Source organism: Bombus pyrosoma, linkage group LG4 (assembly GCF_014825855.1).
Source record: "Bombus pyrosoma isolate SC7728 linkage group LG4, ASM1482585v1, whole genome shotgun sequence".
Lineage (NCBI taxonomy): Eukaryota > Metazoa > Arthropoda > Insecta > Hymenoptera > Apidae > Bombus > Bombus pyrosoma.
The window spans coordinates 10,629,905-10,647,303 of NC_057773.1; the positions used below are offsets into that span (position 1 = coordinate 10,629,905).

At 40.3% G+C, this 17,399-nt stretch overlaps 1 protein-coding gene across 1 annotated transcript in view; it reads left to right on the forward strand.

The window, feature by feature from the left end:
• LOC122566534 (polypeptide N-acetylgalactosaminyltransferase 2) overlaps positions 1-17,399 on the forward strand; it is a 198,485-nt gene that overhangs the window by 146,253 nt on the left and 34,833 nt on the right. Inside the window, exons 2-3 of the mRNA XM_043723939.1 lie at positions 5,044-5,213; positions 5,847-5,966. Of these exons, the coding sequence (XP_043579874.1) occupies positions 5,044-5,213; positions 5,847-5,966 (290 nt within the window). The remainder of the gene's footprint in view (positions 1-5,043; positions 5,214-5,846; positions 5,967-17,399) is intronic.

A 17,399-nucleotide genomic window follows, 5' to 3' on the forward strand; every position in this document is an offset into this window, starting at 1 on the left:
TTTATTATCTTGTATTTTTTATTTCGGTTATATCGTATCGTGATACACTCCGAAATTTGATATTAAATATGTAACACGAGTACTTGGATAATTGTACAACCCCGGGGGTTCAATTGTCCCGATAGTTTCGATAATACGATCATCCTAACTATCCGATAGTTGTAATAGTCCGTTGATTGACTTGATACATCGATAATCCCAATTGTCTCGTGATGCCGATCGCTGGATAACTACGCTTCACTGATAGTTTAGCTAATCTGAAGTTTAATAATCTGGTAACCTTGACAGTCTCGATCGTAACATCAACTTGATCATGTGATAATTCTAATTAATCAGTTGCTCTAGTTCTCTGACTATCGCAATTATAATCTTCGTCGTTTACATTCTATTATGAATGCGTATTATGCATAATTTGTGCGAAACGTGCATTAATGATTCCGACGTATTAACATATTAATGTATGTAAGGCCGCTGGCATAATAATTACATTTCTTTATGTAAATTGATGCTAAATTATGGTAATGTAGAGAAAAGAATTAATAATAATTAGTCATATAAATTTAGTCATATAACTTCTCAGATTATTGTCTTTGCTTCAATTACAGAAACTTTCAACTTTCTATTCCAGGATTTCCATAATAGCTTTCTATTTATCTTCATAATCTTCTAATTCATAATCAACTAAATTTTTCTATTCTTACATACCATTTAATCAAGTCAATTTTTCTATCCTTACGTATCATTTAATCCCAATAAATGTTCAACACCAGCGACCCAAGTTTCAAAAATTTCTAGAGGAATCGAATTTTCGTACTTCTGGTTAAGCCTATTTACCAACAAGTACCGATATTTTTAAATATTTTTGCAAACTTCGTAAATCTACGATCTTTATTCCTATCATGGTAAAACAAGTATTGGAAATTTAGTTGGAAGGTGAAGCGCTCACGTTTGGATAGGCAGACAATCAGGGATCGTATTAGCGGCGGCATAGTGTACGTGACGATTACGGTGCACCCTGTGACACAACGCTTCCAGTGACGGATGACGGCGTCATCATAATTTACTCGTGGAAAATGTATTCTCGCGCGGCGATATCGAAACAAGCCAATATCGTTAACTCTAATTCGCTTACGTTTGCGCAGGTATTGTTGAACGGCAATAACGAGATTAATAATGCGACCCTCGTCGATAGTAATCGTGGAATCACGCACCATGCCAATATCGGCCCGCTCGATTTTGGTTAGCCAAGGCTAAAATAAAGAAATACACACTTACAAGATAGATTTCATGTGTTCCATTAATCTTAATCCGCCTCTGCTATGTTCGTTTTTCTATTTTTAATTTTTTTTATTCTTCTCTTCCGAGTAAAGGTTTAACGAAATGATTGAAGGCACAGAATCGTTGTTACAACTACGAACATCGATGATCGATTACTAGCGGAGGTTCGAGAAATTCTACGCTACGTTACTCTGTAATTAACACAATGAGAAACGGGAAACTGCCAGTTCGTTGAACGTTATTGATCCATGGGAAGAAAACGCTTTTACTCAACTACGTTGTTTGGTTTCGAACCAATATTGTTTTTCTATGGTTAAAATTTCTTTTAAATTTGAGACAGATATGAGCAAATGGTCGATATACGTGATTTTGCGTTTCCATTTTATGCCGGGAAAGTTAAAACGAGAGTGAAATTGACGTATAAACGTTTGAGAATTGCGATTCTAATGCAAAAGTGATTTATAACACACCCATTATAAGCATGTACGATGCAAATAAACAACTATGCATCAGTTTATATTTGTTCATAAAAATCAGTATTAAATTTATCGAGAGCACCTGGATATATTCAGTAATTTTAAAATTAAAAAGAATTCCACTATAAATTCAAATAAAAATCCATATCTGTCTATTAATCGGAGCACAAAATATTTCAACGTCAATTTATTAGAACTGAACACTACTTGTAAAATTCCATTCTTTTCGACGATAGATTTGGAATTTCATACATACGGGAAACGCGATACATTTGATTTTGATAGAATTATACGATTCCACTCGATTCGGCAAACGGTACGTGAATCAAAAGGAGGACAAAGGAATATCAGCTATTTGGACTGGTTTGCACGTGATTGTACGTGGTTCCTGTAGCGGCAGCGGTGCCTTTTTTCATGTTTCCGTTTTCGTCGTGTCGCTGCAGCACGCTGGTCCTGCGACCGCAGCCACGGTCATTGTTCAAGTCTATCACGATAAGCCCGTGCCGCTGCATTTCCGGGGGCTTCGCGTAATCGTTGCACGCGCAATGAATTTTATGACGGATACGTGCGGCGAATTTGTCAAGCGAAAAGAGATAATGCGACGAACCTGCGATCGTGTCGCGGATTGCACCATGCAACTCCGACGAACGATCGATTGCCAGACACGTGAAAATGTACTTTTCTCGACGTGTCATGGACAATAAGAACAAAGGAAACGACAACAGTAGCATTCTAAATACAGTGGAACTCCATTTATCGGAATCTGTTAGCAAACAGTTCATGTAACTGAAAGTCGTATAATAGGAATTCGATAGAAATTAGGCTATAATCGTGAATTCAAGTACTTAACATGATTAATACGAACGTAAGCTTGGAATCAAGTAACTTGTTTGGGATGAACATAAGCTTGAATTTAAGTAACTTGGTTAATCGAAATGACGCTTTACTAAACTTTCGTTTCGATAAATGCGGTTCCATTGTATGTACTCCATTCGTAGTAAAATTTTATTGACTGTTTGAAGGAACAGACAATTATTGAACATTGTCACTGGCAGAATACCAATAATCAGTTTTAGACCAAGGAAAATTATGAAACATTAAAGAAGCAGGCGGATCTGTCGTCAAAATATCACTCAACTCTCGAGTATATCAAGTTTATTTCAAACGTCACGTTTCGATGTCACGTGGTTCGCGAGGGAACCGGATGCAACAGCTTGCCGCGCTGTGGCTAGCCGACTGCACTTCCGGTTTAATGCAGCCCCTGACCCGTGAATTAATATTTCATCGCGGCTACGTTTTGCCGCGTTTCTCTCTTCCCTCTTTCCATTCGCTCTCTCTCTCTCTCTCTTTCCAACTCAGCTTTCACGGTTCGTTTTTCATCGACTGCTCGACTCGCCCCTTTGTTCTCGTTCGAGTCATTTACTTTCCTCTGCATCTTTGACCGTGAATCCGAGCCACGCCATTTACTACCCTCGTAGAAAGTATCGCTATTTACAGCTCACTCCCGGAACGCTGGGATTGTTTGCGCTCGCCCTTTTGTTCCTGCGATCGATCAACGATATCGTCTGCCCCCCCCCCCACCCCCCCGTTTGGTTCCGATCTTAATGCACCGTGACATTGCCCGATGCAATACGACGAAGCCTCCCAGGATTTTATGCTCATTGCCCCGTCCATGACAATTCGATCCCTCGTTCGAGATCTCTATGATTCTTTCATTGAACTGCTTCCTGTCGCGAATGAAATTTTTTTCCATCTAGTTGTATGTGAGTCTCCAATCCTTCGGTACATATTTTGCAAGATATATAATTCTATAAAATTCGTGAACGATCGATTGTGAAATAGATACGCCTTGGCCTAACGTTCGTTGCAGTCTATTCTATTCGTAATTTTCATCATTGCACTGCAAGGCACACATCATGGACACAATGTTCGAAGTCAAAGTGACATCAACGGTTAATAGACACATCTGCACAGCAGGTCGGTTCTGTCGGGACTCCTATTGCTGACACGAATCTATGCTGCGCAAACAGAGAGGCCGAGATCCAGGATGGAAGCCGATGAGCAAAATTCGATGACCTATATATCGGATGCACAATGTGTCCTCCCGGGTACAAAGGGCATACGGCGGAAATACGAAGTGCGCGACTCTCCATATCGATTCAAAATCAATACGGCGCGGTGTATCTCGATGATGTGTCAATACAAAGAGCCCCGGAGCGTGCAGCCAGACCTGGCCAGCCTTACAATTGGTTCTTGTACCGAAGCCAACTAAAGGCCTCGAGAGCCGCGAAGGCCGACGGTTCTTGCATCGATTTCGTGCTGTTGAAAACTCCGGGCCATCCGGGGATAGCCTACGCTGCGACTGGCCGACGAGTTTGCGAATCGAATATTTCGAAGTGTCGGTCGATACTTCGAGGAACGTTCGATGTTATCCAACGTGAAACAGAACGTGCTTCGAATTCTTGGCTGTGTTTTAGTCGAGAAATTGTTGATTACTTTGTTAGATAGTTTCTTTCATAATGTGAGAAGAGCTTTTTGATTTGTTATACTTCGCGTGTGAAGCTGTTCCTGTAGAAGAAAATGGATTAGAAATGGGCGGTGTATAAGATAACAAAAGAAGATTACGACAAGTTATAAAATTGTCTTATAAACTTGTTATAAACTTGTTATAAAATTGTTATAAACTTGTCGAGATAGAAAAAATTATTTCGCAACAACTTGTACAACGTAAATTTACTTAAAAGACAAAGAAAGATCCAGAGAGAACTCCAAGGCTTTAAATGTATACAGAATAGTGAACAATTACTAAATAGAACATTTTTACTGAGGTGGATAGAATAGTTCGGCGGTGGCTGCTTGCTGGCTTATCAAAGTATCATCAGAATGGATGGCAGAACTTAGAAATGTTCACGAAGTGCTAAGCATCGACTTCGACGAACGGCGTTGCAATATAGATACCAAGTATGCGTCTGGAATATCGGCGTCGCACGAGTTATAGTACAATCGTGTATGATGCCAACTTGCAATGGCAGAACATCCAATACTTCGAATGGGGCTTTTACAGCTTTTATTACACTTACTGAAATTTATTACTGGTTAACGTGCGATTTTTACTATAAGCGTTTTGCTATCTTGAGTCTCGTTTATGACAAGTTTTAAATATTCTTTTAACAGATGCTTTTATCAAATCGGTCTTTCATCGTTGCAATGTCTTCTGAATGAAATATTTGTGCTCGAAATTTCGAAACTTGAGAAAACTGTACTTTATACAATTGTTGTTTGCTCGCAGAACGAGAACAGAGCCCTACGATTGAAGGAGCCTGCGTCGCTGGCCCTTTCTGCCGCAAATTCCGGCAACTACGTGGACCCTGATGGCACTGCCATTGTGATGTCTTCCGAATTACTGCCTGCACCTACTCCGGACCCGAGGGTGACATGGAACTACTTCGACGAACAGGGGTAAAATCGACTGACAATACTGCCAGTTATATTCTATTTTTAAGCATGTTCTAGCAACTACTTTCTATTTGTAAAACGAACTCCGATCGATGAATTATTGCCTCTTCTCTACAACTTCCAAGTGTCTACGCACTTAATGGTTCTTGAAATCATTCGAATAAAGTTGATTCTAATTTCATTTCAATTAAACGAATGAATATTTATTTATCATAAAATATAAAATTCGATTTCACCATCGAAACTCGCTGCACAATTTTAACGCACGCTGGGTAGCGAACACGACGATGCAGTGCGATAGAAAGTATTATTTGGAAAGTGGCCGGAGTGCAATCTCGATGCGAGGTGCAAGAACCGAATACTAATCGGCACTCGTAACAGTCGTATGCATTGTTAAAAGACCGAAAAACCATTGTAAGATCCGCTATTTACGTACCTGCAACGGAACTGCGGACATTCCTTTCTCTGTTCCTCTTTCAGCTTGACAAATTGAAACTAATTATTTCACTAGCCAAAATATATAGTTCGTGACACGCACCATCCATAAACGAAAACTTTCACGTGGAATTCTCTTACAAAATAGAAAGATTTTTGCTCGTTTAATTAATAATATTTGCATATTGATAATGCTTCTAGATATGTGTCGAGGGGAGGATTACGAGCAGGAGAGGACCCATATGCTAGGAACAAATTCAATCAGGAAGCTTCCGATGGACTTCCCAGCAATCGCGATATACCTGATACACGCAGTGCAATGTGAGTAAACTATTCTCTTGTTACCAATTATATTTTAGGATAATCTCGTTCAATCGGGTCGGTTTTATTAATTGGTAAAGTATTGCTCAAAAAGGTCCTGAAATCTTCCTTAATTTTATTTAACTTTATTTAACAATCTTTCTACTTATTTATTAACTTATACAAACTTTTATAACAGTTTAAATACGTCTGTTTAAATGGCCATGTAAAATTGAAGTCATTATTGATTTTTCAAAATTCATGAAAACGTTTTCTAAGAGTCCGAGGATCTAAAGACGTAACTTCAGACCTAACTAATTAGAATGAAACTCTTCGTGTTTTAAATGAACGCAGTCTTTAAAAGAGAAGTTCGTTTGCGATGAAATAAAAACGAGGCAATAACGTCGATCGAGTGTCATCCAGCTGGATATCGCGACGATCTTCAAGTCGATGAACTGACACAAGGGAGAACGTCGATGTCCAAAGCGGCAAAGGTGAGAAAATTTCACGGTGAATATCCACGAACGAGAGCCGGTCGTTATAAATCGAAGCGATGCAGTTAACCGAGTGGAGGCGACCGATGGAAATCGCGACGAACGATCGTCCAACGAGAAAAAATAAAAGGAATAGAAACTTGGCCTGTCGATCGATCAATCCTTTTATACACTACTATCGGATCCTTCGAGAACAACTCCATAGGAATTATCCGTCACAGGTGATTGCGAAAATCGCGGCTGATCGTTGGAAGTTCATGGACGTATCCAGAAAGCGATTCTACATTCGATCCGCCGATGCTCAACGTAAACGACGATTGAGAGGCCTCTCTAGAAGACACAGGTTCTCCTAATTATGCAATTCCTAAATTTCAATGATCCGATTAGTTTAGAATTTATTTTAAATTTTACAGAATTCGATTACTTTCGATCGTTCAATATATCTGTCTTTCTATTTTTTATACAGATTCTCCTAAATATACGAACATCGTTTGTATCAAGAAATAAATTACAAATTTGTATCTCTACGACGAAATTTCGATTGACACGCTTGAAAATTTCACGTTTTTCTATGTCCTTGGGGAACCATCGTTGGAATATCCCAGCTGGAAGAATACGTATTCGTTTCATGGAACAAGAAAATCGAGAATAATCATAGAGGAATCATCGATTAGAGAAGGGCGAACATACATCAACGTACGATTGCATTGTACCTTGTATTTCCCTTGATATTTTGTTGTATCTATCAAGCCATGTGCCGTGAATCATGCACCGTATATATAACGAATCTCCATATTGACAACATTGTTGTTATTCGTCGCGCACGTTTTTAACTTCTGCCTTCGTGGAAGCGCTCTAGGTTCTATTACTCCGAGCTTCGACGAAACGATTGACCCTTTCGATTAAATACGGCCGTTTTCGGGCTTCCCACGTATCATGGGATACACATGAATTAAAGATGAGGGATTCGTCGAAAGGAACCGAGAGGTTTTAATCGAGAAACATCGACGTTTCGCATTTTTAAAAATCGCCTATTCCATACGAAACGACACGCAAAATGTAAATATTTTATCTTTGTCTTTGTTTTTTTTATTCCGATGAATTAAAGCAACCCTTCTCTGTCAGAGAAGAGAGAAAAGTGCGCCTCTTTTTTTCTTGTTTTCTCTTTTTTTTTTCCCCAGCTGGAGTCGAGTCGAGTTACAGGCTTGATCAAACCTCGGGAACTGGCCTGGAAATCACGATGCCAGGAGGCAACGAGAGAATTGAGTTCGCGAAGTTTAGGGATCCACCAGGGTTTAATGGTATTGCCTAGTTACTACGGGCTGTGCCTATCCCGTGCTAATAAAAACGTACCTCCTCGAAATTCTCGTCTCTCCTTTCGCGTTGTCCATGAAAATCACGATGTAAAACGAGTCGGTTTTCCGCTGTTTACAGAGGAGAGAACGAATAACGGAAAGAGGCGGTAGATGGGCGAACGCGCGTTGCTCGTGAAATTTCACGCGGAACGGAACGAATTAATTATCGAGCGACGTCGGAAATAAATTTGAAGCTGCGATCGTTGTCCATTCAGCCGCTGGGTAATCAATGGTTAATGGAAGCAATCTAATTTCGGTAGGGTCTGGCTACTTTTATGGACTCGTAATTTATTCGCTGTTTGCACGGAAATAAAGCTTCCTCCCTTCGTGTTGTTTGTACCGCTGCGCCGTTGAATTTACGATGCATTTTATTAATTGAAACGCTTTCGAAATCGGTTTTGATGCCGGTCTGCGTATCATTGAAAGGAAGAGACACGCGAGCGAGAGCCTATTTCGTTCGGGACGTGTCACGATCGATACCACTTTCAAATCGAATCGCTCTCCCCTTCTGTTCGGAATGCATTTTCCGGCGGCACAAGCCTTTCCGACTGTCTCCGCCGAAGCAGGAGGACCCTTCAATCTTCCAACCTGATCTAATTTCCTGGCCGTTCCACCTACGCTCGACCGTATCCTGTTTCACGCGAACAGACGCGTTCAACAAGTACTCCGGGACCGCGAACCATTTAACAGACCGATCGAGACCGGTCCGAAGAAGATTTCGACAAATTCTTACTGCATTTGATGAGCCCCTAGAAATATTTCTACGATCTCTATCTTGAAGATTGGAATATCTGGTTTCGCATGAAGATCTTTCGGTAAGAAAAGCGAGAAACTTTGCGCGATTTCGCTATGTATGCTTCTCTGAATTACAGAGAGTTATAAAAGTAACCAAGTTCTGAACGAAGATTTTATCAGAATCGTAGTGTATTTTGCGAAGCTCTGTGGAAACGTATTCGCGGTTGAAGATTGAATACCTAACGTGATACAGAAGCTTTTTATTGAGAAAAGTGGAAAGCTTTTGATCGTTTTACTTACTTCTTGCTTCTATAAACTACGGGATGATGCAGAAATAACGAAATTTTAAGTTCTGATATGTGTGAGCAAAATTATGTTCTCAAAGGTATCGACTATGGATAACACGTGTGTTAAAACTCGATAGATTTGTTCGGGGAAACGAACGAATGTTACGGGATTGCAATAAAACGAATGGAAATACACGAAGACCAGACTCGTAAAGAATGTCGAACGCAATGTGCGAAATTGCGAACCCGTTAATATTCGTTACAACACGAGCTGCAAGGAGAATTGTTGTTTAAACCTGATTTGCATTCGGACGCCGTTTGTAACATTTAGCAAACGTCGATTGCTGAAAATCCGATGGCCCGAATGTTATGTAAATGTTGCACAACTTCATTGAAAATATCTACGAACTGAACTGCTCAACTAGATTTCCACGATTACAGTTATCAGTCTCTCGTGCTTTGACTTCGCACGATCTTGCAGAGAGATCGAAGATTGCTTCTCTCAAAATTGTATCTTCCAAATTACGTTTTCTCTGCAAACTTGGACGACGGACATAAAAAAATCCATTCCAACGATTAAAGAAACTTTTAATCTTTTCAGAAAATCGATACGCATAAAATTCCAATCTGAATACTGATTCTCTCGATTTATTTTCATATTGAAGAATTTTTTCAAAGGAAAAAGAAAAAAAGAAAATCTGGCCACCGCTAAACGCGCGGTGAAATGCGTGTTAATTTAACAGCGTTGATTTAAATTCATTTTACAATGGCGAAGTGAAAAATATCGATAAATAAAAGACGATGCAGTGACGAACTTCTGAATTCAACTGTAAGTTTCAGCCACCGAGTCCTATTTTCACGAGTTAATAGCCAAAAGATAATACTTCTCTTAACACATGTCCCTTTCTCTCCAGTGATTTGCTAGCGGAAATACTATTCTTTTGTCATGATTTTCCATTTCCTCTGGCGAATATAATTAAAGAAGAAACACTGTTATAAGTATCATCGTAGCAAGTTCAAAAAGTACCGGACTCCCTCATGAATTATTCACACGTGGCGTTTCATCTCCTTGCTCGCGATTCTTGTCTCGATGTTCCTTAGACCGCGCGACCGGCTGTTTCCGATAATGGAATAGTTGTATCACTTATACGCAACGTTGGAACTTAAATATTTATGCGGCTGAATGCACACCAGCCGTTGCATTAAACATGTCAACGCGACCCGGAGACATCGTGGCCGGAAGTCGCGGTAGAAACTCCGCCGTTCCGCCACGTTCCTTACTTCTAACCTTCGATTTTAACAACACCATTGAAAACTTTGCCAATGCCAGATACTGCGGACTAAGTTAAGGGTTGAAATTTCGCTGTTGATTTTCAGATTGTAATTATTAAACTGAGAATATTTCTGCAAATTCATATTTCTACGAATGTAATTAAAACAATGGAATCGAGGTAGAAAATTGTTTTACTTACTAGGTATTATAGAGAGTACTTTAGATATTTTACACCTATATTCTTGCATATTATATGCATTCTGTGGGTTTTTGAACTTTCACATTTCCTATGAATGCATAAAAATTCTCAGTCTAGTAGCTGTGATGGCAAGTTGCAATTGTAGCGAATTTTTTTATTCGTACTGGAATTAAATTGTGTGCGTTTACGGGAAATTTAAATTAATTCTCGGTTTTCCAACTCTTCCAATTCCTGATTGATTCTTTCAAATAATAAAATTAACATTCTTCTTGGAAACTTTGGAAACGTTAAAAAGTGAATCCACGGAGGGGAAACTCGCTCGATATCCGGTAATTATTGGCAAACTAAGTTGAAGTGACACTAACACGAAAGTTCAAAGGTCGTAAAATTGATTGAACGTCAAAGTTTAGAAAATGATAGAGAACGGGAGAATCGAAAGGAGTTTTGAAGATAAGGATTCGAAACTTCAACCAGAGTGGTTAAAATGAACGAATGAAATATACCTTATTTGTGGTTCAGTCCTTAGTTCTGGTTTCTAGCATTGGTATTCTCTTTCTGCAGTTGTTGCGGTAGCTGTTTTATTGCTCAAATTCCTTTTAACGTTCGTATTGCTTTCTATTTTTCTTGTTTTGCTTCCTACAACTATTTTAGAGCTGTTCTGTCTTCTTTTATTGCTGCAAACTTTTCGCCGGAACTCTCATCTTGTTATCCGTATTGCATTAATATTTGCTGTGATCGTGTTATCTTTAATATCAATGAGATAATTAATAAATAGGTAAATATACCATAATGATTATTATAATGGATTTTGCATGCAATACGGACTATCACTGAATTAAACAACGCTGGATGTTATTTAATTCATAGCTTTGTCATATCATCGAAATTACTATACCCTTCTTGTTTCTGTTCGTTTGCTCTCGTTTGTCTGGCTATCGTGGCAAGACCCCAAAGTAACTCGATGAAATATTCAAGCGTCGATGGTAAGTTACCCGGGCGATAATCCGGAAGAATATCTCATAAAAGACGGTACAGAATATTTTTTTTCAGAAGGCGCAAGAAGTTTCGCGCCGTAGTGAATCAATATTCGGACAAGGAGTTTTCGAATTGCCCCTCGGAGGTGTCCTTTGTTGCATAAAACATCGGACGGCTTGGGTTTTCATTTCGCCCGGTCTCGTGTACCCATTCGATTTCTCTAGTCCTCGTTTCTCTCAGAGTTCTTCTTCCCAGAATTGATCCCCGTCCATCCTTTTTCTTTTACGAACGTGATCACGTCGCAAACCTCCGAAGATATTGATCGCCCAATCGAGGAATCCGCTTGATCGATCAGTGACATTTACTCGCGTCCGAACCAACTCGTCTTATACTACTTGCACGAGTTAATTACGCGCTATTTAGCCTACATTCCAATTACACTTCGAGATAAATAGACTGAGAAAGTTATTCAAACACTTGTCGACATGTTTTATGAAGCTATATTATATGCGTTGTACGCACGAGACATGTTCGTTAGCACTGTTAATGCGACATACAAGTTTTCCATCATAAGCGTTCAAAAATATCTGGGAAAACGACAAATTTTTTGTGTTACGACAGAGATACAGCATTTCGCAAACACTATGTAATTCTCTCTTATCGATGGCTGAGAAGTGGATCGTGCCAGATACTCGAAGACGTGACTAAGGAGGATGTCTTGCACGATGTACTCGACCGACAGAATCTGCTCGTGATACCTTCATACTCTCTGGTTACTGTTTACGATAGCTGACAATCTTCGGAGTGTAGGGTACACGCTACAATTCTAAGTAGCCCTTTAAGTTGTATCGACATGTACATAGTACGTTCACTGAATTTCATCCATATAAACAATACATATACGTACGTGATAGACCATAGTTACAGCCGACATTATCAAACCAAAACGGGAACCCCTAAAAACCGTCTGCCCCGAAACACATCTCCTTGAACGGAGTTGCCTTTACTTTTCCCGAAAACTCGGAACATCAATTTTACGTGGCATGGCCAGGAGCAAACATGCAAGAAGCCTCGTAAAAGATGGTATCTTGTACACGTGGCGGTCGCAATAAAGCCACGTTGCGAGCGGTACTAAACATCGACACACGTACGTATAAACGTACGAGACGGTTGCAGAGACTCCAATAGCGTGTGCCGGAGGAATAACATTGCTGCTCACTCCGGAACAGAGAGCACGCTCGTACTCCGTTCGATAAGGCTTGGGGAACGCGGGCAAACTGATTTCTCTCGGTCGGAAAACGCGGGGGACGCTCTAGGAAACTGGTCGTTTCGCGATATCGGCCACGATGGGAACTGCTTCCAATGATGATACGCGAATCTCTCCTGCACCCGTGAGATTCGTCCGTATGCTTTTTTCATCTCTGTCTGTCTGTCTGTCTGTCTGTCTCTCTCTCTCTCTGTCTGTCTGTCTCTCTCTCTCTCCGTCTGTCGAGGGCCATTATTTTCCTCGGATTCCCGGAGCTGGAGAAGGTACGGTTATTGTGAAATATAATAGCGTACAATAACGACGGAACGCGGTCGCGGATTCGGCGATTGTTGACGGTTCAAGTGGCGCGTGGATTTAGGATATCGAATTGAACGCTGATCGATTTCGAGAGCCAGCAGATATTCCAGCGTGGTTGCCTCTTAATTGAACAAAATTGGCTTGCACGTGGCTACCCCCGTTTCGGAAATTCTTCCTTCGAGATCCAATGATCGGTTTGTCGAATTATACGTATATATTATGCGTTTGTATTTAATATTAATCGTGGTTATTTAATTGTATTTTGTTAAAATCTTCCTCGTTGTCATCATCGACGTGTATATAGTCGGATTGTTCAGAAAAATCAAATTACGATTATTTAATCGTATCGGATTAGGGTCTCATCAGTCTCATAATCCTTGATATTGACGCGTGATGCTATTTCAAGAATATTCTTTAGAGATTCAATGAATGAATTATAATTGTTTAATTATATCTCGTTGGGATCGTCGTTATTCTCATTATCCTTAACATTGACGTAAAATATCGTTTCGAAAATGTTGTTCATCAGTTGGTTAATAAGAATTTTCTTAACGAGGTAGAAGTAAATAGACCTAATTAATTATAAACAATTTTAGCAAGACAGTATATTTATGCGAGAAAAAAAAACGAGAAGAAAGACGCGCGCTAGTATCCCAGTTTCCATAGAATGGGTCATTGAATCTTCTCTTTTCTGATATACGAGATTAAGTGTGCATTCCCAGTGCACAGCCTCAGGGTGGCAACAAAAGAATCCACAGCTTTAAAAAGCGAGCTGCGACCTCTTATCCTCCTCCGCTACCTGATCACCGCTACTTCGTATGCAACGCGAGCATCGATGTTATTTTTACGTGCACCTTTTGCAGCCGATTATGCGTCGCTTTTTCTTCTCCCTCCGGACTCCGGACAGTTCCACACCAGCAAACTTGCATACAGTTGCCCACGGTCATTTGATCGTAAAGTAGGGTAAAAGTTGATCACCCTAGCTACCTTTCGCCCCATCGAATTCTGGATGAAAGAAGCGACATTTTTGCAAAAAAGATAATCCTTTTTTCGAAAAACAAGGATGTCCTTTTTACGGAGAAGGCAATTTTTCGAAGCGGAGGACGAGAGAAATGATAATAATGCCAGGACGTACCTACTCCCCAAGGACAGAATAATGAAACACGAAAAGCACGACGAGGTCGTAAAGTTTATTAACCGGCAAAAGGAGATCCCGGTGTATAGCGGTAGCTCTTCGGTTCTTTGGATTCTCATTTTTTTCTTTTTTTATCGTTCCACCTGCTGACGCGAAATTGCGCTCTTTTGTCGTGGCAGGGTGACTTCTTCGTCAGACCATCGACGATCGTTTTGCTCATCCTCCCTGTTCGCGAACCATGCTGGAAAGTTAATTTCGTTCACCGCGATGAACGGTTCCCATTGTTTCACCCGTCGTTATATTCGTATCGAGTTCTACCTAATAAAATTTACGAGCGGCCACGTGACGTTTCATATTGTCGAACGCGAACACCGAGGGCAGATTCATTATGACAAGCTTTGTTCCCGATTCTCTTTTCACTTTTCCATAAATACCCTCGTTTTTTTATCCGAATATCAAGCATTTTGAATAGCTGACTGTACTAGATTGTTATTGTTTCTTCGAAACGAAAAAGTTTGAAATTACAGCGAATTGACTTTTACATTTTTTCTTTTTTTTTTTTTTTTTTTGTACATGTCAAGCACAAAAGGTTTTTCCATCGCGTTGCTAGCGGATATAGAATCGATTGCGAATAAACAGGCTAGATCGATACAATTACACGTTATTAACGATCCTTCGTAATCCGGTGTATTGCACGATTAACGACGGCGATGCTCCATAATTAATAAAACCATCGTGAATAGCAATATTGAATTTACAATGTTGATTCCGATTTCGAACCTACCGTATCTATTTTCGGTGGCACCTATTTATGGCGGCGATTAAAGCGTTTGGGCGGCAGATTAATTCGAATGAAACCATGACAACCTTCTGTTCGAAAAGGGACAAAAAGTGCAAAAAGACCTGATCCACCAAGAAAAGTCGTTAAAGCGCGGGCTCTCTGTTAGAAACTACGGGTAATTAAGGAGTTACTGGGGAATAGTTGTTTTAGTAGAACAAAAGGTAGAAAGAGAAACAACGAAGAAGAAAAGCGAAGACGTTTTTGGTCACTTGAATTACTCCAAGTACATCGTATTTTTTTTTTATCTCGTTCAAGGGGCTCTTTGGGTGATGACTTCTGCGGATATGGAATCTTCGAGGGTCTACAGGCTCCAGATAAGAAGAGGCCAAGTTTTCGCGAATTTATGCGCCGCTAAGCAAGTCGACGATGTTTCGAGTGCATGCGATAACATTTTTCAAGATCTAGATTTAGCTTGCAATATAAGATTGAGTTGGAATCGTAGATGTACTTAGTTATTGGTTGAAAGGAAAATTGAAAATTGCTTGAGAAAAAGTATTAATTTGAATAACCAAGACCAATTTGCCATTCGTGATACACCATTACTAGAGACGTGAAATATTCGTAAAAATTTGTAATTCAACCAGGAGCTTCGACAGAACTTCGATTCCATCATTTGCATCTGAGATCTGCAAAAGATAGACCGCAGAGTGACGAGCAACCGAAACTCGGTCCATTTGGAACTAATTGCAGAACTCGAGAAAAGATTGTTCCCCCGTCAAAAAGACGTAAGAGGATGACTATCACAAAAGAGATAGAGACCACAGAGCGGCATTTTTTTACAATTTCCACGTAAGCTTGGAACGTCATCTAAGCGACGGGTCTAAGCACACTTGGCAGCCAGCTTTGAAGCGGCTGCTGTGCAAATGTGCTTCTACCAGCAAGTTTCCTATTCTACGTTGGAGGCAATAGGCAAGCCGACAGAGGCGTTTTATTCGCTTCTACCGTTCCTCCTTTGTGCGTTTCGTCGGCGCTGGCGAAAATTGAAAAATGTCATTCGCCATTTTGTTCGAGATGCTGCGCTGGCGCGAATAATGCGACGAAACGCTGATAAAACGAGGAGAACGAGCATCGTAAATTGAGCCTTTCGCGAACCAACACAGGCACGTCTCCTGCATACACATGTCACACCTGGACTTTATGAATTGATATTACCGTACGTGGTAGGCGAAATACGTACGCGTATGTGTATTCGGCGCGTTTACACCGAGCTTGAACAGCGAAACGAGGAAAAATATTAATGAGAACGTCAACGCGGTGTCGCGTCGTGCGAATCTGCTGAGCGTTGGCACACGCGGAAACATGACAATTTCTCATTGAAAATGTATAAGAAGCAATTAATTTGACCTCCTGTTATAGAAACTATGCATTTTAAATAGACCAGGCCTGTCCTCTACAACGCTAAAACCGTTCAACTTCATTTTCCACGTAGATCGGTACACACCGAGAAGAAAATTCGATTTTCTCAAAGGTGAGGCTCCCACCGCAATTCCGTTATTCTTAATTTTCATCTTATTTCGAGTCATAGAATCTCCCTGACTTCGCTTATGCGACAGGTAGAGGATCACGGCGCATTAGATGTGACTTTTAATCGAAAGAAATGGAGGAGAAGCTCCCACGGGGTAACAGAACCAAAAAAATACATCGTTTTTTCGTCGGGACGAATCGATTCGTGCGCGTGCCGGAAAGTAAATGCACGCATTCTCAGATGCAGTGGTTTGCACCTGGAAAACTAATCCTCCGGCTTACTGGCGACGGTATAATTGTGTTTGCTTTCCATTTAAGTTGTTTGCACTTCTGTTTACCTCGTCGCCTCTTCCGCTCTCGAGCAAGACGCGTCTACGAGCTCAACTTTCCGTCGCTTAGTTGCTAGCTGTTTCTCCATTCTTCGTCGTTTCTCCTTGTCTTCCCACGCCCCCGTTCTCTCCCTGTTTTTCACCCTTTCTTGCATAGTCGCGTTAAGAAATACCCACGCTGGAGTTAATTACGCGATCGAGTTTCGTATGCTTGCTTATTGGCCTCGCGACAAACTTGAAGCTCGCGTATGCTTAGTATCGTTAACGTTTCCTAGGGAAATTGTGGTAATATTAATGTGAAATATATGCTTATATTAGAGAATTAAAATTCCCCGTATAAGATAATTCTCCGAAAGATAAAGAAATTTTTTATGGTAAAGTAAGAATTTTAGATCATTGACAGCTTTCTATTAAAAAAGAGAAGGCTCATTATTGATAAAAAAAAAAAACAAAGGAATTAAATGGAGATAAGACATTCGCAACGATAATACAACTGCAATTTCTTCTACCCTTTCAGTTTCGATAAAAAATCTCTGATCTATTTTCCCCCAATAGAAAATCCGTTGTAAGGCATTAAATCTCGATCTCGCTGGAGCACCGTCTCCATGCATCTTCAGAGAGATGAATCATGAGATAAGTGCATGTATTACTGCATCGCAAAACGAGTTTATAAATTAACTTTCCTCTTCACTCTCCGATCGCCTTTAAGAGTACGATCGACCACTTTCCCTGGAGTCTCTCGGTACAGTCACTCGCGGCTTCAGGAAGTGGAACCGTGTCGAGACTGTGAGAAACACGATTTA